Source organism: Pleurodeles waltl, chromosome 4_2, assembly GCF_031143425.1.
Source record: "Pleurodeles waltl isolate 20211129_DDA chromosome 4_2, aPleWal1.hap1.20221129, whole genome shotgun sequence".
NCBI lineage: Eukaryota > Metazoa > Chordata > Amphibia > Caudata > Salamandridae > Pleurodeles > Pleurodeles waltl.
The window spans coordinates 567,719,886-567,744,443 of NC_090443.1; the positions used below are offsets into that span (position 1 = coordinate 567,719,886).

General features: G+C 44.9%; 1 protein-coding gene across 1 annotated transcript in view; it reads right to left on the reverse strand.

Moving 5' to 3' along the window:
* CRB1 (crumbs cell polarity complex component 1) overlaps positions 1-24,558 on the reverse strand; it is an 829,565-nt gene that overhangs the window by 556,017 nt on the left and 248,990 nt on the right. The window contains exon 3 of the mRNA XM_069232126.1: positions 4,677-4,872. Coding sequence (XP_069088227.1) covers positions 4,677-4,872 — 196 coding nt within the window. The remainder of the gene's footprint in view (positions 1-4,676; positions 4,873-24,558) is intronic.

Consider the following 24,558-nt stretch of genomic DNA (forward strand, 5'->3'; position numbering starts at 1 on the left):
ATAACACCACACACCGGGCCAGCTCCCTACATATATGGCTAAAAGACCTAATATTATCCATGACTAATCATCCCTTAACAAAACCTGTCTGTGAGGTGGTATAAGACATGGGAGGATCTTCTCCAACCTTAGAGCTAAGATCTTTGTATAGATTTTATAGTTTGTGTTCAGGAGCGATATAAGGTAAACGTTTTTCATCTCTAATGGGTTCTTACCTTCTTTCGGTATTACAACTATGTGGGCTTCAGGAGAGGAGTCTGAGAATTCACCTGTCTGAGGAAGTTGTTAAAAAGGGTTAGAAGTTGGGTAGTTAAGATAGGTTTGAAATTTTGGTAGAAGGAAGCTGGGGAGCCATCTGGGCCCGGAGCTTTATTTGGCTTGAGAGAACTGATGGGTGCAAGAATTTCTTCTTGTCTGATGGGGTTATTAAATTTTTCTAACTATTCCTTTGTGGGAATAGAGAGATCAAGAGATTTCAAAAATGTTTTGCAGGCCTCAATATGAGAGGCATCATTTTGTTGGGATGGTTTATATAGATTTGAGTAGAATTGTTGGAAAGTCCCTAAGATTTTTCCTGGTTCTGTTTGTAGATTGTTGTGGTGATCTTTCAATCGCTGCTATAGTGGCCTGTTTCTCTGTGTCTTTAAAAGTTAAAGCAGGTAGCCTCTCAGTTTTGGTTCCTTCTAGAAGGTTGTTAGCCTTAAGTTGACCCAGATATGAGCCTGCTTGCTCAAAATTGTATTATATTCATACTTAAGGTGTTTTATTTTTATTGCTAATTAGGGATCAAAATTGGTGACCCTGGTCTTTTCCAAGGCATTAGGATTTTGTTTTTGTTTGTCATATTGCAATCATTTCTCCCTGAATAGTGTCTTTCATGGCATCCTATATGTTTTCAATGTCTATTAATGAAGTGATGTTATCTGTGAAATAGATGGTTAGGGCTTGAGCAATATGATTTTTAGATTCTGGGTCTAATAGCACCTCATCATTCATTCTCCAAGAGCTTGATTTGTTTCAAAACAAGTCTATGTTTAACATCAATGTAATACAAGCGTGCTCGATATAAGAATGGGTTCAATAGCCGTTTAGTGGACGAATGAACTAGGTTTTCGCTCACAAAATAGTCTATTCTAGATAGAGAGTTGTGGGTCTGTGAGTAAAAAGTAAAGTCACTCCCTGTTGGGCTATGTAGTCTCCAGATATTGACTAACCCATCTTCTGATAGTTTGTGTAGTTGCGTATGAGATCTATTTGGTCTGTATCTGAATTGTGAACGTCTATCTGGGGTGGTGTCAAATGGAAGATTGAAGTCTCTTGCTAGGATTTTTTACCATCTTGAGGGAGATCTCTTAATTTCTGATTCAAAGCAGACCAAAAGGAGGGGTTGTCAGCAGTTGGGGCATAGATGTCAGGAATGAAAAAAGAGAAGTTGTCTTTCGTGATTTTATCCATCTGCCGACTATCATGTAGACTAAGGTCCGTGGAGCAATTGGCTTTTTTGGCAATTAGAGTAAATACTGCTTTTTTCGAAGCTGCTGAAGAGCATGCTTAGTCAGCGATCCATAAATGGCACATGTTGCGCACTACTATCTCACCTGTACTGGTCTCTTAAAGCAGTATGATATTTAATTTCATCTAATGGCAATAATCTAGTACCTTTCTACGTTTAGTAGGATGGTTGAGACCTTTGGTGTTCAAAGAAACAATTTGTTGTGACTGGGACATTGTGAGGCATTGGGTACCTGGTAGCTGCCATGTCTAGCATGAAGACATCATTAGGGGTGGGAAAGGGTATTAAGAAGAGCAAGGGAGAAGGAAAAAGAAGAACAAAGAGTAAGGAACATCCGGGAGGCCACGTGGATAGTGGTAACCAGATGATGCAAGTATTACAAAAAGAGAATTCTCTTGGACGACAACATCTGCATTGTACCGACAAAAAACAAGAACAGTCCAAAAAAATGAATAAATCCCAAAATATACCCCACCACCCTTATCCTCCCTCCCTCCACCCCCACTCCAAAAGCCAAAAAGGGAGCCTTGTAGGCCTCGGTAGGGAGTAAAACGGTCCCCAAGGCGAAGATCAGGCCAAAGCAGCATCACATCAGACAAAAAACATAGAAGAATAAAAAACAACAACGATGATCTTTGCATGGTGAATATTGCAACATCTAGAATGACAGATTTGGGGTAAGACAAGCAGAACCAGTAAAGGTTCTTTGGAGATCAAGGTTGAGGGGCCTAGCAAACTAACACCTAATATAGAAGTGTTACAACTGATTACTGACTTTCTTGAGATAAATGGGTAGAAAGTCAGAATCTGTATGAGAAGCGATACATTGCTTAACAAATCTTTAAACACTGGAAAAGTGATTAACTAAGGGAGACAGTAGTAGGTTATGGTGTAGAAAAACATTTATGGGAAAGGCATATGGTGAGGAAGTCAATGTATCATTTGGGAGTCTGCTACTTGTTGCAAAAATGACTATGTCTGGGTTCATCAAAAAATATTGGTTTATCCTTGTAGAAGATCTTAATTTCAGCAGGACCTGCGATGGAAAAATTGATGTTTAATGATTTGAGCTCAGGGCAGAGAGCTAGAATACGTTTGCTTCGATTAACTGTAGGTTTGGCAAACTCTTGAGCAATTCCAATCTTGTGCCATTCCATGAAATAGTTCTGATCTGTTTCATCTGTTCCAAGATAATTTCTATGTCGCGGTATCTGAGTGGTCGAAAAATGAGTGCTCTAGGTCAGTTGAGTCAGGTAGTGATGATATGCGTTGGGACCCTATTTGCTCTTTTGATTTTGAAAGCACAATCAAAAGTTATTCCCAACACCTGAGAGAGCCAAGTTTCGAAAAAGGATACACAGGACTTCTCTTTGGTTCCTGAGTTCTCTGGAAGGCCAAAGATTCTTAGGTTCCCTCTTCTGTTTCTATCTTCCAGTGACATAAGTTATTTTTCCATCACTAGCACTTTACAGGATAAAGAGTCTGAGTTCTCTTTGATTGAGTTTTGTTTGTCTTCTAGGGTACTAATTTTTGATTCCGTCTCGTCCAGTTGATTAGCTAGTGCTCTTATGTCTCCTCTAAGACCACCCAGCTTAATTTGAAGGTTTTCGATGTTGGTTTTGGTGAATTGAGACACGATCTGTAAGGAGTTGAGTTTGAGTATAATAGTTTCAAAGTTATTGACTAGGTCTTGTTTACCTCTAATTGGTGAATCCGGCAATAGGGGCCCCCGTTTTGTTCATTTTTGGGCAGGTTTTGATTGTCTCCGGTACCTAGAGCTTCTAAGTTCCTCTCTGGCCGATTTTTCCTTTGTGTCATCCATGTTTGCACACCATAGGTAGATATGATGCAGTTGTAATGTTCAGGTGATCTATTCCTATAGTTGGGGAGAGTCAATAATTCAGTACTGTGTATTGTTGAATGAATTCCGTTATGATTCTGGAAAAGATTTAGTCGTCGTTGTACCTTCGAAGGGGCTTAATGGGTGAAGTGGCAACAAAAGCCCACTTTGCCTATTGAGTGCAGATCTTTACTTTCACCAGACTAGAGTACTCAATTATGACATCAAGGTGGGGCCTAACACTGCAGGTAAGTTGCTTGAACCCAGAGTTAGAGGCCTCTAACGTCACTGTAGGTTAATTCTTTGTGTGGCACAGGAGAGTGTGTTGCTTGAGAGGAATCTCAGGTAAATAGTGGCAGGCAGTATTCTAGAGCAAGCGCAGAAATGCCCATAAATGGGTTTATTGAGCTACAGGTAAGATATTATGGGGGGCGTTTTATGAAGTTGGAGCATCGGCCTCCATTACACGAGTTCTGTTGGTCGTTGTAGTTATGCGCTATGTATAGGGTTGTTTTTAGTCATTAAAAGCTGCTTGGAATCGTGGGCGCAAGGAGGAAGTGTTTCGACTTTGATATCATGATGCTCTGTGAGGGTAACATAAGTATGCTTTCCCTGAAATTCCTGTTCACCAAACTCTAAGTATTTTATATTAGGATTCAGGTATTTTAAACACATGCAGAAATGAAAATATGGGAGCATAATTAGTTATCACTTATCACAGCCTGATTACGTTATTCCACTCTTAAACATGCTTGTTCATGTGCATAATTCTTATTACAGGGAACTTGGTGGGTATTTTTTGTAGACTATTAACATACAAAATAATGTGATGAGATATCCCCGACAAGGATTCAAGTAGAAGTACACAGAAGATCCTAGAATATGTCACAAAAGATGTGCTTTGCCAAACAGTCACTAATTCAATAATCCCTTTCATAGTGAATATTTCACTTTCCACTTCCCTATAATTGTCGCTGATTCAGGAACTCATTATGAAGTTATAGTTTGTACCAGAGCTACTAGAATTAGGTGTCTCTGAAGTTGCAAAATTTTCAGAATAATGATGGACGTGCCACAACTGCCACATAATCCACCACCTGGTGCACAATATGTTTTAAAATGACATAATAATTAATAGTTAACAGACAGTCACATGATTTGACTTTTTATGCGTCATCATTTAGTCAGTCCTGTCGCATTATTTGGGTGTTCTTTGCTGCACAATTCATGTAACTGTCTTATGCATCCACTCCTAATAGAACTACTGCCTTACACCAGTTAGTGCAATGTTTAAGTGAGGGACTGTGGAGTAAGGCTACATACCCGTTGATGGAGTCTATGCACTGCCCTCCCTGCAGACAGGGCTCACTGGCACACTCGTCCATGTCGGTTTCACAAAAATCACCCGAGAATCCAGAGGCACAAGTACATAAATAGCTTTCAAAATTATCCTGGCAGGATCCACCATTCAGACAAGGCTCTGATAAGCACTCATCAATCTCCAGTTCACAGTTTATACCTAAAAACAAAAAGAAGGTTCGACATTTGTTAAGCGTTGCAGCTGTGGGTTTGTGCAAAGACGCATCTTGTCATGAAACATGATTCACGCACGTTTAAATCATCAATTTCAGCAAATGGCTTTGCAATGTCACCTCTTTCTGAAATGCCAGCTTCGTTTTCAGTCATTTATTTTAGTAAGGCGCAAAAATGTCATCAGGGAAAGCTGTAACTCAACAGGAGAATTCTGAACGTTAGCCAGCATGTCAGTAAAAGCTAAGCAGTAAATGGCCATCTCATGTCCACAAAATATGCGGTGCTTGTGCGTTTGAATCATAGCAGGTGTGCGGCAAATGCGTTGCTTGATTTTAATGTTTTTATTTTGAAAGTACGTTTTATGGCTTCTTTCTGAAAATGGCGACATTTTCCCTATTTAGAAGGTGCATAACCTACGCTGCAGTATTTTTAATTGATGCAGGACCATAGCTGATTTGCCCACTACAGTAGCGAAACTTGATGGGGGCGGGCTGCAAAGTAGTAGGCCCCCTTCGGACTCACTCAGGAGCTCTCAGGCCACGGTACGGTGCTGAGGCCCCTGTAGGTCAGGCCCTCCACCCCGACACGGGGGCCTTTTTTACACCACCGGATTTGCCTATATTTGGTCTTTGGGTTTGGTGACGAAGTTTTAAAAAAAAAACAATGGGCTGGAATGCAGCATCGAGTGATTAAAAGAGGCTGACATTAATTCAAGCATTCGACCAATCACTTAGTTTTTCTCAATGTCCTTCAAGAATAACCAAGCGACCAAAGCGAGAGCTTTTAACCCTATATCTAATGCACTGTTTTGGCTCCTCGGAGGATTCAAGAATCGGAACAATCTGATTGGCTAGCAACAACTGACATTTTTGTTGTGGTGTTCACTACAGGATGCCAAACACTAAAGCCTGTCCCCTAAAAAAAAGGTAATGGGGGAAGGAGGGCATCCCCTACTCCAGGAAGGATGTTGCCAGGGGTCCCAGAGGGTCTGATACGGCCTCCAAACTTTAAAAAGATAAACTATTTTTCACATAGGATTCTTGGATGTAATTTCAGGTCCTTCGATCCATTAATTTTGTATGCGTAGATCTGATAATGTTTTGAAAGTTTTAATAAAAGAACTGGCAAAGGTGGGGTTCGGTCTACCACAAATGGTTGGTCACAGGCCCAGCAGCCAACACCGACCTTGCAAGGTCTCAACTTTGTGCAGTGGGAATTGGCCCATGGCTCTGGCTGGAGGCCTGGTCCGACTTAGTTGGGGCTGGCTGCCTGCAGAGTGTTGGGTGCAAAGCTTGAAAAAAGGCCAGGTCCTGCAGTCAGCACTACTGCATGTGTTCAAAGGCCATGGACAGCAAGGGCTAGTTTCACAGAAAATGGATGACATATAAACTCACTTATAAAATCACTGAAAAACTTATAGGTTCTTCTGGTCATAACACATTCATATTTAAAATAACACTTAAATTCCTTTAAACAACATGACAGTTAAAGTGTAAATATGGTTTTGAAATAAAACAGTGAACCCCTGAAATGGAGCAGTTATGGTTAGTTACACAAACCATAACTCACACCCAAAAAGTCATGGAAAGCATAACTTGCCCACTAACCACACTGCTTACGACCACACAATAGTTACACCAATAAATAAAGAATTGTGTGAACCAACTGAACTAACATTCTTAATTAACATAGTTTCTCCAAAATTATGCTATATCCATAGCAACATCATCCATAATGTAAATGTTATGTTAAGATGTTATGGACCCAGTGATACAATCAATATCATTTGTAATGCCATCAGTCATATTATGTGAGGTTGAGGAGTGAATTTAGTGGATGAGCAAGGGTGAGAGTTATGGTTTGTGTAACTAACCGTAACATGACGGTCTAAATAATGTGTTAGTGGGCCTCATTTTTTCCCTAATTTTACTAATATAACAGACATTCACACATTTATGACTACAGCGCAAAGGTCAAATCCCAGTAAACATCAGAGTAGAGTCAAACTGACATGAGAAAAACACACAGTTGACTGCTTCACAGGCTGTATAACAATTTAAAAGAGGGAAATAATTATTTGCAAGATTTCTTCAATATAATTTCACCTTGGAGAACAAATGCAAGCCCTTGCCACTATTTGGTTAAAACCCCCTTTTCAAAAAAAGAAGAAGCAACATTAAAAAGTGTAATATGTTATTTTTTACCATTGTTGAGGAAGGGGAATGCAGGGGCTTCCTCATGCATGTGAAGCTTTGCAGATTATGAGTCAACACTCAACAATGTTAGGAGAATGGTATGATGGAACAACGAATGCTGGAACCACACATGCCTGAACAATGCAGTCAGAACAATGACTGCGTTGGTACCACAAATGCCTTTACCACACATGCCTTTACAACAATTTTTTGTTGTAAAAGCATGCCCAGTAAAGGGAAGTGTGGGAACGGCATGCGTGGTTCTAGCATGCGACCCCCCCACCTGCCCTAAGGCCCAGAAGTACCCCACCCCTAATACTAAAACTACCCGACCCCCCACCCCTAAAACAAAACTACCTTGGATACCTCCCACCCACCATGAGCCCTAAACCCTTCCCAGACCTCCCCCACCTGCCCTAAACACAACCGACTCCTCACCCCGCCTCTAAAAACCAAACTACCCAGATCCCCCACCTCCAAAAACTAAACTACCCGATTCCTCACCCCCAAAAAACAAACTACCCGAACGCCTCCACTCCCAAAAACCAAACTATCCCCACCCCCAAAAACGAAAGTTCCACCTATCCCCCACCTCCAAAAACCAAACTACTATGATCTCCCACCCCACCCCCAAAAAACAAATCACCCATCCCCCACCCCCAAAACCAAAACTACCCTGACCACAACCCCAAAAACCAAGCTATCCCGAACCCCCAACCCCAAAAACAAAAGTACTCCGACCGCGCCACCCCCAAAAACCGAACTATCCCGAACCCTCACCCCCAAAAACCAAAGTACCCGACCCCCACCCCCAAAAACTAAACTATCCCGAACCCTCACCCCAAAAACCAAAGTACCCCGACCCCCAGCCCCAAAAACAAAAGTAGCCCGATCTCCCACCCCCAAACTACCCCAATCCCCCACCACCACCCCAAAAACAAAAGTACCCTGACCTCCACCCTCAAAAAACAAACTACCCAGATCCCCCAACCCCAAAAACCAAACAGCCCCAGCCCCATCCCCAAAAACAAAAGTACTGTAACCCCGACCCCTAAAAACAGAACTGCCCCATAAAACAAGAACTACCCAATTCCCCCACCCCTAAAAACTACCCCCAGCCCCACTTACCTGACCCCATCCTCTCCCAATGCAGTCTGCCTTTTTCTGTGCCCTAACCACACATGTGCGTGCAGCACATGCATTGTTAAGACAGAGAAAAACGGAGTCGTCATTAACACAAGCGTGGTTCCTCTTGCGTTAACCATGTAATCGTTGTTCCGGAGTCATTGTTCCAGACGTTTCCCATGTTAAGAAATAACATATTAAGGCATGTGCCTTAGCATATATACTATATATGCGTATGAAACGTACACTAGTTTGGAAGGAGCCAACATGTTGGGTAAAGCTTTTATGCCCAGTGTTTGCATTGATTATTTTCCAGCTGCATGCCACATGCCCTAAAAGATGTTTCCAGATGGAACATCTAATCCTCCATAAACTCAGTATATGTTTTAGTACTACCTCAGGCATAAATTCAGATTACAGACTAGCTTTGCATCCAATGCAACATTCTGGGTTCTTTGTAAGAAGAATATAAGAAGGCCCTGAACTCCTATGAGTGTGCATGTAGAATCAACCAGCCAAGTTGAAATTCCCCAAGAAAATCGCAGTTTGAGTTAGACATTTACTTTAAGGAGCCCATGCAATTGTTTACAAGTGGGGAACCAAGGTATTTTATCCAATAATTTATTCAACTAATGCTAAAGTGCAGACAATTGCCAAAGGGTACCACTTACATAATTACAAACCATAGTTTGCATTGCCAAAAGAGAAGGTACGAAGAATTATGACTTTAAGAAACTGTCTTTTCTGAAACTAGCATGAAAATGCATCTGCCTTGTATGGCATCCCAATGATAAGCTCTATAGTTCATATCTAAACTTACTGATAGAGTGGGCTTCGGGCGAGCCACTGATCACGATTCTGCTTTCTTGTATATCTCATTTCCCTGCTGCTCCTTACTAATGGCTTTCCTCCCTATTCTTGTGTTTGTCCCACCCCTGGAATTTATCCTGCTTCCTGTGGTTTCTGGTTGGATGAGTTGTATCCTTCTTTTTCTATTAATTGAGGGAAGTATTTGATTAGTACTTCATAGCTTAACTCATCCCACCTTTTGTCTCAAACCCAGTCAAGCCCCCGCGCCACATCATACCCCATGTCTCATCCAATTATCTCCCACTACCCTTTTTATTGTTTAACTATTTTGCCTCATGCTCTCTTCCAACTCCTCCTATTCTTGCCCTTTGGTCACCAATTTTTTGGAAGTTTTTTTTTTTTTTTTTTTTGCAAGGGCCTGACAGATGTACTGCTTCCTGGTTGCTTTCCTCTCTTGATTTGCACGGCATCTCACACATACATTTAAAATAATTGCCAGTCTAAAATGGCAGTCTTTGAACAGTAAATTAACAATGAAGTGCACAAAGCATCAAAAATTACCACTGGTGTGGCAGTATGCATCACTGCCATCTTTGATTTTGTCCCAAAGAAAAAGCAATCCATTACAAATTGGCAGCCCATTCATCGCACCAGTGGCCATCTTGGAATAAAAAAAGCACACCAAGATGGCTCCCATGTGTGTGCGTGTGCTCAGTGGCGCACTGGCGTAGGCATGGTAAAGTCAGTAGCTCAGTGCTTGCTAATTACTTGTTGAAATGTGGTTTAGAATATTGGATCAAGTGTGGCATTGTACTGCTTTTGAAAAATAACCTCTCTAATTTCGAAAAGGGGGTGCCTGTCGTGCTTCTGGTAAATAGGAAACACTCTGCTGGTAAGAAATTCCCTATTTTAGAAAGTGAAATTCTGAACGCCAAAACTACTCTGCTGGATTAGCGATAACATGCCACCGTTTTTAAAAATTAATGCTGGTAGTAAGGGCATTACCATATGCCTTATTATTAAAGGAAGGGTCATCAGCTAAAAGAACGAGTTACTTACCTTCGGTAACGACTTTTCTGGTGGATACATTAGCTACCTGTGGATTCCTCACCTGATGAATACTCCCATGGCGCCAGCATTTGACGGAAATCTTCTTACTAGTCTCTGCACGTCGACGAGGACGTCACTCTAGCCCACGCGACGCCGTCTGACGTCATACAGGCAATAAGAAGTCCTCGCCGACGTGCCGATGACAGTACCAACATTTTTTACGTGCATGAGAATAATAATAATAACCCAATGCAATGAAAGAGCAAAGCAACATCTCTTAATATTGTAAATCACACAACATTGCAATAAAATAGCTGTAGATTTAATATAACCTTTTTTTTTTTTTTTTTTTTTTTAAACAAATAAATATATTTATACATACGAATCATGTATATACCCAATATATATATAGATTTATATATAAATATACACATATATACAAATATCATACATGCAAAATGTATTGCAACTTTGAAGACCAAAAGGAGCACACTCAAGGATTGCTTGGAGAGACCAAAAAGGCAACGGGGAGGCGGGTGGGACCGTGAGGAATCCACAGGTAGCTAATGTATCCACCAGAAAAGTCGTTACCGAAGGTAAGTAACTCGTTCTTCTGATGGATACAACTACCTGTGGATTCCTCACCTGATGAATAGAGTCCCAAAGCAGTACCACGCCCGGCGGTGGGTGCCTAAATGGTCAAACCAAGAAATCCTGCAGCACTGACCGTGCAAAATGACCGTCCCTTCTGACCTCAGAGTCCAAACAGTAATGTTTCACAAAAGTGTGAAGGGACGACCAAGTTCCGGCCTTGCAGATGTCAACCACAGGAACACCCCTGGCCAAGGCCGAAGAGGCCGACTTAGCTCTGGTGGAGTGAGCTCTAATGCCCTCAGGCGGATCCTTCTTTGCCAAAGAGTAACAGATTTTAATGCAAAGAACAACCCACCTGGAGAGTGTTCTCTTGTGGACTGCCTTTCCTCTCCTCTTGCCCACGTATCCGACAAACAGCTGATCCTCCAGCCTGATATCCTTCATTCTGTCGATATAGAAGCTCAACGCCCTTTTTGGGTCCAGGCGATGTAGTCTTTCTTCCTCCTTTGAAGGATGAGGCGGAGGATAAAACGTGGACAAAGTGATTGTCTGAGCCAAATGGAAGGGTGAAACAACCTTCGGAAGGAAAGCAGCCTTGGTCCTCAACACCACCTTATCCCCATAAAACGTTATATAAGGGGGTTTAACCGATAAGGCCTGCAACTCACTCACTCTCCTTGCAGATGTTATAGCTACCAGGAATACTGTTTTAATAACCAAATACCTTAAGGGGCAAGAATGCATAGGCTCAAAAGGGGACCCCATAAGGAAAGTCAGGACCAAGGACAAATCCCATTGAGGCATAACGAATGGTTTTGGAGGATATTGATTCAGAAGACCTTTCAAGAATCTGAGAACAATAGGGGATTTAAATAACGATGGTTGGTCTGGAAGACAAATGAAGGCTGACAAGGCCGACAAATAACCCTTAATGGTAGCTACTGCACAACCTTTCTGCGCTAGAGACAGTGCAAAAGACAAAACATGTGACAGATGAGCATGTAAGGGATCAATCTGTCTCTCTCCACACCACATAACAAATTTAGACCACCTATTAGCGTAGATAGATTTAGTGGAGTGTCGCCTGGCCGCTAAGATAACATCCACTACATCAGTCGGGAGAGAGAAGGAACTCAGGTTGCCCCGTTCAATCTCCAAGCATGTAGGTGCAGACTCTGGAGGTTGGGGTGTAAAACCTGCCCCTGCGACTGCGAGAGGAGGTCTGCCCTGAGAGGGAGACGGAGCGGAGGGCACAGTGAGAGTTGGAGAAGGTCGGAGTACCATACCCTCCTTGGCCAATCCGGAGCTATTAAGATGACTTGGGCCCGGTCTTGGCGAATTTTCCTCAACACTCGAGGAATCAAGGGTATGGGGGGAAACGCGTAAAGCAACTGGTCGCACCAGGTTATCTGAAACGCGTCCCCCAACGCTCCCTGCATCGGATACAGGAGGCTGCAGAATAACGGGCAATGCGCGTTCTCCCGAGTGGCAAACAGATCTATCCGAGGAAACCCCCACATCTGGAAGATTAAACAGACTTGATCTGGATGGAGACGCCACTCGTGGTCTGCCGAGAATTGGCGACTGAGACTGTCCGCACGTACATTCAAGACCCCGGCCAGATGATTTGCCACCAAGCAAATCTGATGGTCCTTTGCCCAGGACCATAGCCGAAGAGCTTCTCTGCAGAGAAGGTACGACCCTACTCCTCCCTGTTTGTTTATGTACCACATCGTGGTAGTATTGTCCGTCAGGACCTGTACCGACTGACCACGAAGGGATGGGAGGAAGGCCTTGAGAGCCAAACGTACAGCCCGTAACTCCAACAGATTGATATGAAACACCTGTTCCTCTGGAGACCAAAGCCCTTTGATCTCCAGATCCCCCAGATGAGCTCCCCATCCTAGGGTGGAGGCATCCGTTATTACCGTGGCCACTGGTGGCGACTGCGCGAACGGCTTCCCCTGTGAAAGATTGTTGCCCGCAATCCACCACTTCAATTCCACAGCAGCATCTCTGGAGATCTTGACAGTACCTTCTAAATCTCCCTTGTGTTGAGACCACTGCCTTCGGAGGCACCACTGAAGAGCCCTCATGTGCCAGCGAGCATGCGTGACCAACAGAATGCAGGAGGCGAACAGACCGAGCAGACGAAGGACCTTGAGGACTGGAACTACCGCTCCATTTCGAAACATTGGAACCAATTCCTGAATATCTTGAATCCGCTGAGGCGGAGGAAAGGCTCGACTCAATGTTGTATCCAGTACTGCCCCTATGAACAGGAGGCGCTGAGAGGGCTCCAGGTGAGATTTGGGCACGTTCACCGAAAAGCCCAGGTCGAACAACAACTGGGTTGTTGACTGCAGATGATGCGACACAAGCTCCGGGGACTTGGCTTTGATCAACCAGTCGTCCAAGTAAGGGAATACTGCTATCCCCTTCCTTCTGAGCTCCGCCGCAACCACTGACATCACCTTTGTGAAGACTCGAGGTGCTGAAGTAAGACCAAACGGGAGGACCGCAAACTGATAGTGCTGCGACCCTACCACAAACCGGAGATACTTCCTGTGCGACTTGAGTATCGGGATATGAAAGTAAGCATCCTGCAAGTCGACAGACACCATCCAATCTTCCTTGTTCAACGCCAAAAGCACCTGTGCTAGGGTCAGCATCTTGAACTTTTCCTGTTTGAGGAACCAATTCAAGATCCTCAGATCCAGGATTGGTCTCAACTGACCATCCTTTTTGGGAATCAGGAAGTATCTTGAGTAACAACCTCGACCCTTTTCCTGCTCTGGGACCAACTCTACCGCGCCCTTTGAAAGGAGGACTTGAACCTCCTGTTCTAGCAACAGGAGGTGTTCTTCTGAACAATAAGATGGGCGGGGCGGGATGAGGGGCGGGAACTCCCGAAAGGGAAGGGCGTAGCCTTTTCCCACAATGCCGAGAACCCAAGTGTCCGTTGTGATAGACTTCCACTTGTGGAGAAAACGCTGTAATCTTCCCCCTACAGGAGAGGAGTGAGTGGGAAACGGTGGAAGCCTAAGGCTGCTTCCCCTGCTGCACCCCTCCAGAGGACGAGGAAGAGGCAGAGTGCTGTTGAGAGGCTCCTCTGGTACGGACCCCACCCCTCCCCCTCCCTCTAAATGACCTATAGGGGAGGGAAGAGGCGGGTTGCTGGAACCTCCCCCGAAAGGAAGAGGAATAAGAGCCACGACCAAATCCCCGAAACCTCCTGAAAATTCTAGAAGAGGCAGAGGAAGAAGGAGCTTGCAGTCCTAACGATTTGGCTGTGGCTCTGCTCTCCTTAAATCGTTCCAAGGCTGAATCTGCCTTGGCTCCAAACAGTCTGTCCCCATCAAACGGGAGGTCCAGCAGAGTCGACTGCACATCCGCAGAGAACCCTGAGTTTCGGAGCCAGGCCTGTCTTCTTGCCACCACAGCCGTGCCCATCGCCCTGGCCACCGAGTCGGTCGTGTCCAGCCCAGACTGGATAATCTGGGTCGCGGCAGCCTGGGCGTCCGAGACCACATCCAAAAGACCCTGGGGAAGCTCCGTGAATGAAGACGAAATATCATCCATCAGCGCATGGATGTACCTCCCCAGAATGCACGTGGCGTTGGTGGCCTTCAACGCCAAACTGCATGACGAAAATATTTTCTTGGACTGCGCATCCAGTTTCTTGGAGTCTCTGTCTCCAGGCACCGTCGGGAAGGAACCAGGCGCTGACTTTGAGGAACAGGAGGCTTGCACCACCAAGCTCTCCGGCGTAGGGTGTCTAGAGAGAAAGCCAGGGTCAGATGGTGCAGCTCGATACCTCCTGGCCACAGCCCTATGAACGGCCGAGGAAGACACCGGCTTCTTCCACACCTCCAACACCGGATCCAGCAAAGCCTCATTAAATGGCAAGAGAGGCTCAGCTGCAGCAGAGGCCGGATGCAATACCTCTGTCAGCAAATTCTGCTTTGCCTCTGCCACCGGCAAAGGCAGGTCCAAAAAGCTCGCTGCCTTCCTCACCACAGCATGAAAGGAAGCAGCCTCCTCCGTATATTCCCCTGGAGATGAAAGGTCCCACTCAGGGGAAGTGTCCAGCCCACTGGCTGTATCCAGACCATGCAGTCCGTCTCCAGAGTCCTCAATCTCTCCCTCCTCTAGGACTCGCTGGTACTCTTGCTCTTCTAAAAGACGGAGAGCACGCCTCCTCGAATGAAGTCTCTCCTCGATACGCGGAGTCGACATGGCCTCCGCCGACGTCGAAGAACGGCGCCGATCTCCAGAAGCATCTGACGCCGCGTCCGGCGCCACAGGCAGCTTCGGCGCCGAGGCAGGAGCCGGAGGACGAGGTCTTGGAGCCGATGGACCAACCGGAGTCACAGGGCAAAATCCTGACTTCGACGGAGGGGCAACCTCCGGGGCCGAAACATCCGAAGCCACCGGAGCGGCCACCGACGCCGGCACCGGCGCCGAGCCCACATTCCCAAAAGGGAGAAAGGGCATAAAGGGTGCCGGCCGAAGAGGCGCAGGATCACCCAACGAAAAGGCCAAGGGCCCCGAAGGACCAGCCGGAGCAGCTCCTGGAGCCATCTGCTGAAAGATGGTATACATCGCATTAAGAAACGCGGTACTATCGGCTCCAGGAGTGGGAAAAGCCGGATACTGGGGTGCCTGGATCGAGGGCGACCCCGACGCCGGCCTCGACGTCTGCGACGCCGGAGAAAACACAAGAGGCTGCACCACCTCAATCACTGACGCCTGACCAGGTGAAGTCGGTGACGCCGGAGAGGGCAACGGCGTCGATGGATGCGGCGTGACCGTGGGGCTGACCTCCCAAGTCCTCCGACGCCGAGCCGAAGGTGACCTCGAATGAGACTCCTTGCTGGAGTGACGTCGTGAGTCTCTACGGCGCCGGGAGTCTCGATGACGCCGGTGAGACCTTGGCGAAGAAGACTTCTTATGATGTTTCTCCTTCTTCTTTGACTTTGCCATGAATAACTTGGCCTCGCGCTCTTTGAGGGCCTTCGGATTCATGTGTTGACATGAATCGCAAGTCGAGACGTCGTGGTCGGAGCTCAAACACCATAGACAGTCGGAGTGAGGATCTGTAACTGACATCTTGCCCCCACACTCTCGACAGGGCTTGAAACCCGACTTCCTCTGAGACATTGTTACCGCAGAGAAGACTACGCAGCAGACAATACACTGTAACCACGAAGGTAACAGTAACTCCCTCGAAGATAACCGTTTCGAATGCACGGAAAAAAGGGAACTGTCATCGGCACGTCGGCGAGGACTTCTTATTGCCTGTATGACGTCAGACGGCGTCGCGTGGGCTAGAGTGACGTCCTCGTCGACGTGCAGAGACTAGTAAGAAGATTTCCGTCAAATGCTGGCGCCATGGGAGTATTCATCAGGTGAGGAATCCACAGGTAGTTGTATCCATCAGAAATGATAACATTTATGACCAAAAATAGGACTAATCTCTAAACTGGACTTTAAGAGTTCCATAACAATAACTGACTGCTACTCCTTGAAATGAAGGCTAGATGTTGTCAGTACACACTAAGGTAATGACAGGGAAGTGGGGAGTGCCACAGACCTGCTGTCACTTCCCCAGGCGGTATTTTGTTGCCACACAGTTCGAATCTGCTAAAAAGCAGAAAGTGGCGTGTTCTATTGATGATATTTTTACCACCAGTGATAATATACAGTCAGTGGCATTATAGCACTGAGGGTGATGCCATACCATTAGCAATATTATGAAATGTCAATACCACAGGCTTTAGGAGCTGTCATACAGGTGCTACTCTTGAAATAGTGGTTTGCCAAACATGGTGTCTCTTAGTGAATAAGGCCTCGTGCATTCTGTTACCCTTAGTCAGTTTTTTAGTCACAATATTTAAGGACAGAAAAGAAAAGGCGTTGCTGCTGAGCTCTCTGCTCATTAGTGGTGCTCACTCACCAGCATTCCCCATCATGCCCATAGATAAAGCTGGGGTTGCAGAAGAGAAAAGAGGCTGAGACCACCTCTGCGACAGTATTCATGAAGGCAATAAAGACAGGGCAAACATTACTCCTGTGTAGGAGACTATGACTAAAGGCGAGCTAATCCGTTACTCAAGGAAAACAAATGTGTGGGCCCTGACTGCATGTTTTGCCTGAGGTGCCATCTAGTCCAAGGCCGCATCTACTCCTAGACCCCCATCGGAGACGCTATTGAGGTTCTGTAGCTTGTGCAGGATGTTTGGTCAATAGGATTAGCAGAAGGGAACTAATTAATAATGGGATGTAAAGTCCTCGAAATGTCTCGCACTGAAGGCAGCAAATGTAAGCGGTGGAATAATACAGCATCTGATGTACCTCCTTCAAGAACTTTAGCATGCTAGACACTGGTCCACAGTTCCATCATCCACGAGAAATGTGGTGCCAGGAAGGTCTAAGCAGGCCCAGGCATGGGTCCACTTCATCTGTGGGTCTCAGTATGAGGTGGAGGGCTTGGTGATGAAATGTCATTGGGGTCAGATAGAAAGACAAGGAGGTTTGGCACTGGGATGCAAGTCCTGGGCCTGGGATGAATTGCTTTGGAATGGGATGGGGAGCATGAGGTTCGGATGGGGGGGCTGTGACTGATGAAATGAGGGCATGCGCCGGATGAAAGTCTTCTGGCCTGAGCCAGTTGCATACTGCAAAATAGGGGCTCCTGCAGAATGTGGAGAGGGCCCCCTGAATCTCTGATACCTCACAAATATTGGCCTTCTGCTGCATGGTGGCTGCTTGATGGACTGGCGCCCCTGAAGTGTTAGGGCCCCTCTGTGTCGCAGGTGCCTGTGTTATGTACCTCCTTGGCCTGAGCTAGTGGCCTGTAGCCTGTGCTGGAGACATGTGACCGGGAAAGTATGTGTTCATAATTAACAATACTGCCGCTGTTCCCCAAAACACTCGGTGTACATGTAAAGGAGGAGGTAGGGGTGGCCTCCTCGTTTATTGTGTGCAGTCATTTAAGGTACACCAAATGGCCTGCCTGTACTTACCACGAATGAGGAAATATATAAATATTTTATACCTCATATGTCACATAAGTAGGGTAGGTTTAAGGCAAAGGTGAACTACAAAAGGCACAAAAGGAGCGCTACAATTTCAGAACTCAGTGAGCCGACCCTGCTTTTCCCATAAGTTATTTTATGAGTACACGTGTCCGTAGCTGTGCAAATTAAATGTGTAATAGCGAATGAGCCATTTCACTGTGTTTTCAGTTCATTTAATAAGCGTAGCTGTCATCCTTTGGAGAGGGGCTTCGTCTGTGTCCAGGACACAATGCCTCATCGCAGCAGGATCGCTGCATCGTTGCAAGCTCCCTGGGCGCGCTGATCAGTGATTGCGAGCTAATGAAAAATGTCACGAAGCAGCAATACCTTCTGGGGGCCGTTAGGTTTCTCTAGTGTGAGACAACTGCGGCTTCGGTGCAAATGTCTTGTAGCTCTTCTTGCTTTGTTCGCGTTTGTATTTGTTTAAAGCTAAGGGCTAGAAATAATTTTCTATACCAATTGCAAACGCGCAAATGAATTGCAAATGTAAGAGATTTTCGTATTAAAAAACTGGACTGATATAGAAATGAAACAAAAAAGTACCACCGCCTATGGTGGCTGCTGGGGAACCAGAGAAAAAACGTTCAAGGCTTTTTTTCGAATATTTATATTACAGAGTGGCAGTAGTCAATCTGTAGTTTTAGTTAGGTTCTGAGAGATTGGAATTCCTCGGATTTCTGATTGGGAAAAACTTTGCCATCATCTGACGAATCTCCACGTTGGATGATGATGGAAAGTTACATGCTGATTAATTAAGGCGGTTCTAAGGAAAAAAGAGGGGCCCCAAAAAACCCTTTTCCACCAATTCCTTTTTACACAGACTTTTTAGACAAAGGAAGCAGCAAAATGCTGAACGTTTTCATGAAATTTGGCAGGAACATAGATCATGTTTTCGAAAGGGCCTCTTTTTATTTGATCTAAATTGGTTCAGTAGTTTGAGTAACAAGGGCCAAAATGTAGTGATATATTTGACTGCGGTAACAAAACTCAATATGATTGATTAATGAGAGCCCTTGCAAAGTGAAACAACAGCCATATTGTTTAGCCCACACTTTCCATTTGCTCTGCTTTTTAACACAAAATGTAGCTTAGTACTGTTTGAGTAATGCATAGTATTCAATGAGGCAGTTTAGGAAAGTCTGTGGCGGTAGGGAAAAATATTTTATTATTTCATAACGTTTTTAAAAGCTTACAGAGTACCGCTGCACTTTGATGAAAGTATCTAGAAAGTACAGAGGTACCTATGGAAAGAAAATATGAGAAATGGCACTCTGCAACACGCAACACCAGAACATGCCACTCAACTCTATGCAGTCTACACTCTGCGCCCCTCTACTCTATGACATGCCACTCTATAACACACCACTGCACTCTACTCTACAACACACCACTCCATTCTACAAGACTCTACTCCACTCTATGTCACTCTATCATATGCCACCCCACTACACTCAGACACCACTCCACTCTACGGCAGGCCACTCCATGACAGGTTACTCAACTCTACGGCAGACCACTACACTCTACGGCACTCTTCACAACTCCCTCTAAGCCATTCCATCCCACTTTACTCCAGTCTACTTCATGACATTACTCCACTCTACTCTACTACTCAACTCCACTCTAGGCCACTCCATTTTAGGACACACCAGTGCACTGTACAACACACCAGTGCACTGTACGCCATGCCACTCCACTCTGCACCATTCCACTCTAAGACACTCTACAACACACCATTCTATGACACATCAAACTATGACATGCCACTTCATGGTACTCCACTCTATTGTACAACATGGCACTCCACAATATGACATGCCACTCCACTCTGTGACATTCCACTACAGGAGTCTATGACACTCCACACCACTCTCTCTCTATTACATGCCACGCCATGACACTTTATGACATTCCACCGTATGACACACAATTCCACTCTACTGTATGATACACCACTCCACAACATTATTCCACTCCATGGCTCTCCACAATGTCACTCTATTACACCCTATGACATGCTAATTCACTCCATATCACACAACTCCAAGACATGCCATCCACTCCAGTCTACGACAGTACACACAACTCCATGACAACCACTCCATTCTATGACATACCACTCCACACCACTGCACTCTATTCCCCTACACCTTAAGACATTCTACGACATGCCACTCTATGATACACCACTCCACTATACTGCACAACACACCACTTCATTTGATGCCACTCCACGCTAGTCTATTCTACTCTATGCCCCTCCACTCAATGCCACTCCACTTTACGACATACTAATACACTCTACTCTGACATGCCAATCTATTCTATGAAACGCCACTCCGCTCTATGACATGCCACTCCACTCTCTGTCCTTCTACTCTCAGACACTCTACGACATGCCACTCTACTCTACAGCATGCCACTACACTGTACACCGCTACACTCTATGCCACTCTATTCGGCACCACTGTACCTACGCCACTGCATGCTACTCAACTATAAACCACTCCACTGTATGCCACGCCATGCCAGTTATATTTTTTTGGGCAAAAAGTGTTGGGATGCCCGAACAGCCCTTGACAAACTAGAATTATGTGGGCCAATTCGGAACGTCTGGTCACACTAGATTAGGCAGCTCCAGTGACGGGGTTTTTATCCAATGTTTACTGGATCAATGACTTTTGCTTGAACTGCCAATCTTCCTTCTGTGTCAAGACACTCACCTATTCATAACAGATCGCTCATATTTCCCAGTTCCAGTGTGACTAGTGGATTCAGTCCCTGTTTCGTTTTGGATTATGGTACTTGTTCTGCTGTTTATTCTATTACGTATTCAGTACTACAAGTTCTAGAATGCAAAAAATATGGATAGATGAGCTATTGTGGCATGGAATGAGAAAACATCAGAACTCTATGTTTTTTGGGTTCTACTGTGTTCCAACTAGTCAATATTGTTTTTTTTGACAACCTAATCATTTTGAGTGTTATCACCATAATTTGCATCCATGGAATTAATCGAGCGAACACATCCAATTACATTGATCCCAAACAGAAAATGGCTGGACTGGAAATATAATTTCCAGACAACAAGAGCCAAAACTGCATTACTATTTAAAGTGATCTGAGCAGTTCAAGAAATATCTGATGATGACTCTGGGCCTCATGTACAATGGTTTTAGCATTCCCACTGAATCCCAACCCCTCAACAGACTCTGGATTCTGTAAATCAGATAGTTTGCAAACTCTAAAATTCATTTTCAAAGCTTCTAAACCTAGTTTGCGATTTGGAAAAGGCTTTCTAAATCATTGAATGGAATTAGAAATGGCTTTTAGAAGGGGCATGTTTGGGCATCCCTTCCAAATAGCTATTGTAACACTGATGTATTATTATTTTGCAATAATCCTGCGGCAAATCATTGAAAAGTTACCTATTCCCACATGTTGGTCTTCTGACCCTCGTAAGCTACCATCCCTGTGATTTTCAGAAATTGCACGGGGTATCAAATTACAACCTGTCTAATGAATGATAATTAGGCAGGCCATTCTGCAATCCCTGCAACTCAGTATTTTGCCAACTGACCTATTCCTACAGGTCAGTTAAAAAAACTATTCCATTCACAAAATGTTGGTGCACAATTTGCAACCATTATTTCTGAATGCAATAGTAATACATGAGCTCCTATGTCCTGTGTTACATGAATTTTATTTGCCCAGCTGGCGCTTTTAAAGGCCTGGATAGCTGTTTCTTATGAAGCTGCCAAGAAAGTAGCTCCGTATCATGCGTAATGATGGCTCCATGTCATCAGAGATACAATCTGTCAGCCCCCAGCTTTCATCACACAGTATAATTAAACAGCACATTTGAAATTGGGAAAGGAAAGCTAGTCTCGGATTTAGTATCCCAAATGACATAGACTCTTCTGGTCGAGTTAGTCAGTCATACAAGTCGGGGGGGGACGGCTGGGAATTTTTGACCAATGATTTCCCGGTTGCAGATGAAATTCCAGAATGCTGCATGCTGGTAGCTAAAAAGCTCGATTCAGCAGAAGGTACCACAAAAGGGACTACTGGCAACTACACCCCCAGGCTTTTTTCATTATTAGGGGATCATTCTCACAATTCCCGTACCTAAGAAATGCCTGATTATGAATATACTATATTTGCTATGCCAGGACATACATTGTACAAATGTATTGTATCTATAACTCCCCTACTGCCGGATCATATATCAGGATTTTATTAACCATAAACTCTCTGCTCCCAAGCCATTTAATTTTCCTCTCTTAGAAGCACCTAGAAACTACTGAGTTCTGCTATCTGTACTATACAAACATTTATCACATCCAGTGAAAGACTTACCTTCTAGTCTGCACATGAAGGACAGTGCCTCTAACATCACAAAGTGGTGCAGAAAGCACAGAAATTGGTCAGCATCAAAACCTAAAGCTATTTGGGTAAACATGGACTGGAACATTTTACATCTACAGTACATGGTGTGAATATCGGGTGGATAGAAACACTCATTTTTGGGATCAGATAAAACTATCTTCAGGACAATAAGGTCGGTGAGGACTACAGGCATGAATTACATTTTAACATGCCAGCAATGTTTCCTGTTTCATGGACATGGCCCGTCACTCACCAAGAAAGGACTGTGAAGAAGGGAGAATACGAAATTTCCTAGCTATCGTGAAGGAAAGTTTCAATTCTATTAAGGACACGGAGGCGAGGATTATGCAGATCTTTCTTCACTTTTTATTAATTAGCAAGTTCAAAGTTAAACACAATATGAACAGAAAAACTACAAGTTCCATGAAGCCGCCGCCATGGTAACCAGCATCCAATGAGGACCCTCCAATCACGTCCATATAAATATTCCCAGGTGCGTCAACCGTCCTCGACTTCACTGCGGAAAGAATCCTGGTAGAATCAATTGGTTGTAGCCTCGGAACCTACAAAAGATGATGATATTAGGGGCTATACTGATAAATAATGTCACAATGCGTAGTTATGAAAGAATGGAAACATACACGTTCTGAAACTGTAATGCCAAAGTACAAGCATAATAGTTATCAATTCCCTTTAATGAAAGTAAACATAAGAGCAAATATAAGAGAAATTTTTTGCAAAGATATATACCACCTCAGTACGAAGACCAGATCGAGTGGGAACAGACTCGTGAGTAGTATGTGGGTGGGATAATCCTCGCCTCCGTGTCCTTAATAGAATTGAAACTTTCCTTCACGATAGCTAGGAAATTTCGTATTCTATATCAGGACCGGAGGCGAGGATTATGCAGGTTCAAAGCTTACTCACCACCAGAGAGGCTGCATCATGAATTGGTTTAAAGTAAAAACGTTTAAAAGTAGATTCAGAAGACCAATCAGCCGCATGCATAATGTCTTCTAATCTACCACCCACCTGTACAGCCTTTGAAGCCATGGCTCCTCGAGTCGAATGGGCGCCAAACACCTGAATATTAATACCTGCCTCAGACAGGATCCATCTGACCCATCTGGCAATGGAAGGAGAAGAAACCGCCTTAAATGGTTTCTTTAAAGAAATCAATAATTGATTTTTCCCTGCAGGCCTAAGATTCACGGTCACTTCTTCATACACTTTAAGACATCTAACAACGCATAATTTTGGTGAATCAGGGAAAGCTGGGTAGGATACTGACCTGGTAAGATTCTTCGTTCTCCGTGAGATAGTAAAAGTGACTCCCTCTGGGGTAAAGATTCGAGATGAAACATCCAGAGCTCTGATATCTGATACCCGCTTACATGAGATGAGGCACAAAAGTATGGCTAATTTGGCGGACAATTCCTTTCTCGACAGAAGGTGATTATCCTGCCAAGAGGTTACCAGATTAAGAACTGTGTTGACATCCCATAGTTCTGCGTATCTGGGTTGTGGAGGCCTAGAGAGTCTAATACCCTTGAGAAGTTTACAAATCCAGGGGTGTTCCCCAATAGGGTGATTGTTCAGAGGGGGGTGGCCCGCAGAGATGGCTGAACGAAAAGAGTTGATCGTACAATAAGCTAGACCAGACTCCGCTAATTCTGCTAGGAAATTCATGATGTCTGTAATACTGGCCCCCACGGGATCACAGTGTTTGCCCACACACCAACTGGCCCATCTGTTCCATGCAGATCTATAGCGCTTGCATGTCCCAGGGGCCCATGCCTGCGCAATGAAGTTTTTAGCTGCTTGCGAAAGTCGGTAGTCTTGCCAACGATGCCTGAAATCTTCCAGGCCATGAGGAAAAGATGACCCTGAAGGACCAGGGGGTGATAAAGCCCCGACGGATCCCTGAGGATCGATGGAAAAACCGGGAGACGAAGAGGGCACTCGCAAGAGAGTTCCAGTAGAGTTGGGAACCACGCCTGAGATCTCCACCAGGGGGTTATTAGAATCACTGTCGCTTCCTGACGCCGCACCTGAGCTGCGACCCGCAGGATAAGAAGAAAAGGTGGGAAAGCATAACCCTGAAGCGTCCCCCAGTGCTGGAGAAACGCATCTACTGCCGCTGCTCCCGGATCCGGGCGCCAGCTGAAGTATAGGGGAAGATGAGCATTCCATCTGGAAGCAAAGAGGTCTACTGAGCAAGGACCCCAACGGGCCATGATCGCCTGAAAAATCGAAAGATGTAGTTGCCAATCGCTGGAGTCCGTGAGAAACCGGGAATTCCAGTCCGCCCGAACATTCTGGGCTCCTGGGAGATATTCCGCTGTCACCGAGACTTGATGTTGAAGGCAAAAATGCCAAAAATCCTTTGCCAATTCCGCTAAGGCTCTCGATCGTGTGCCCCCTAAG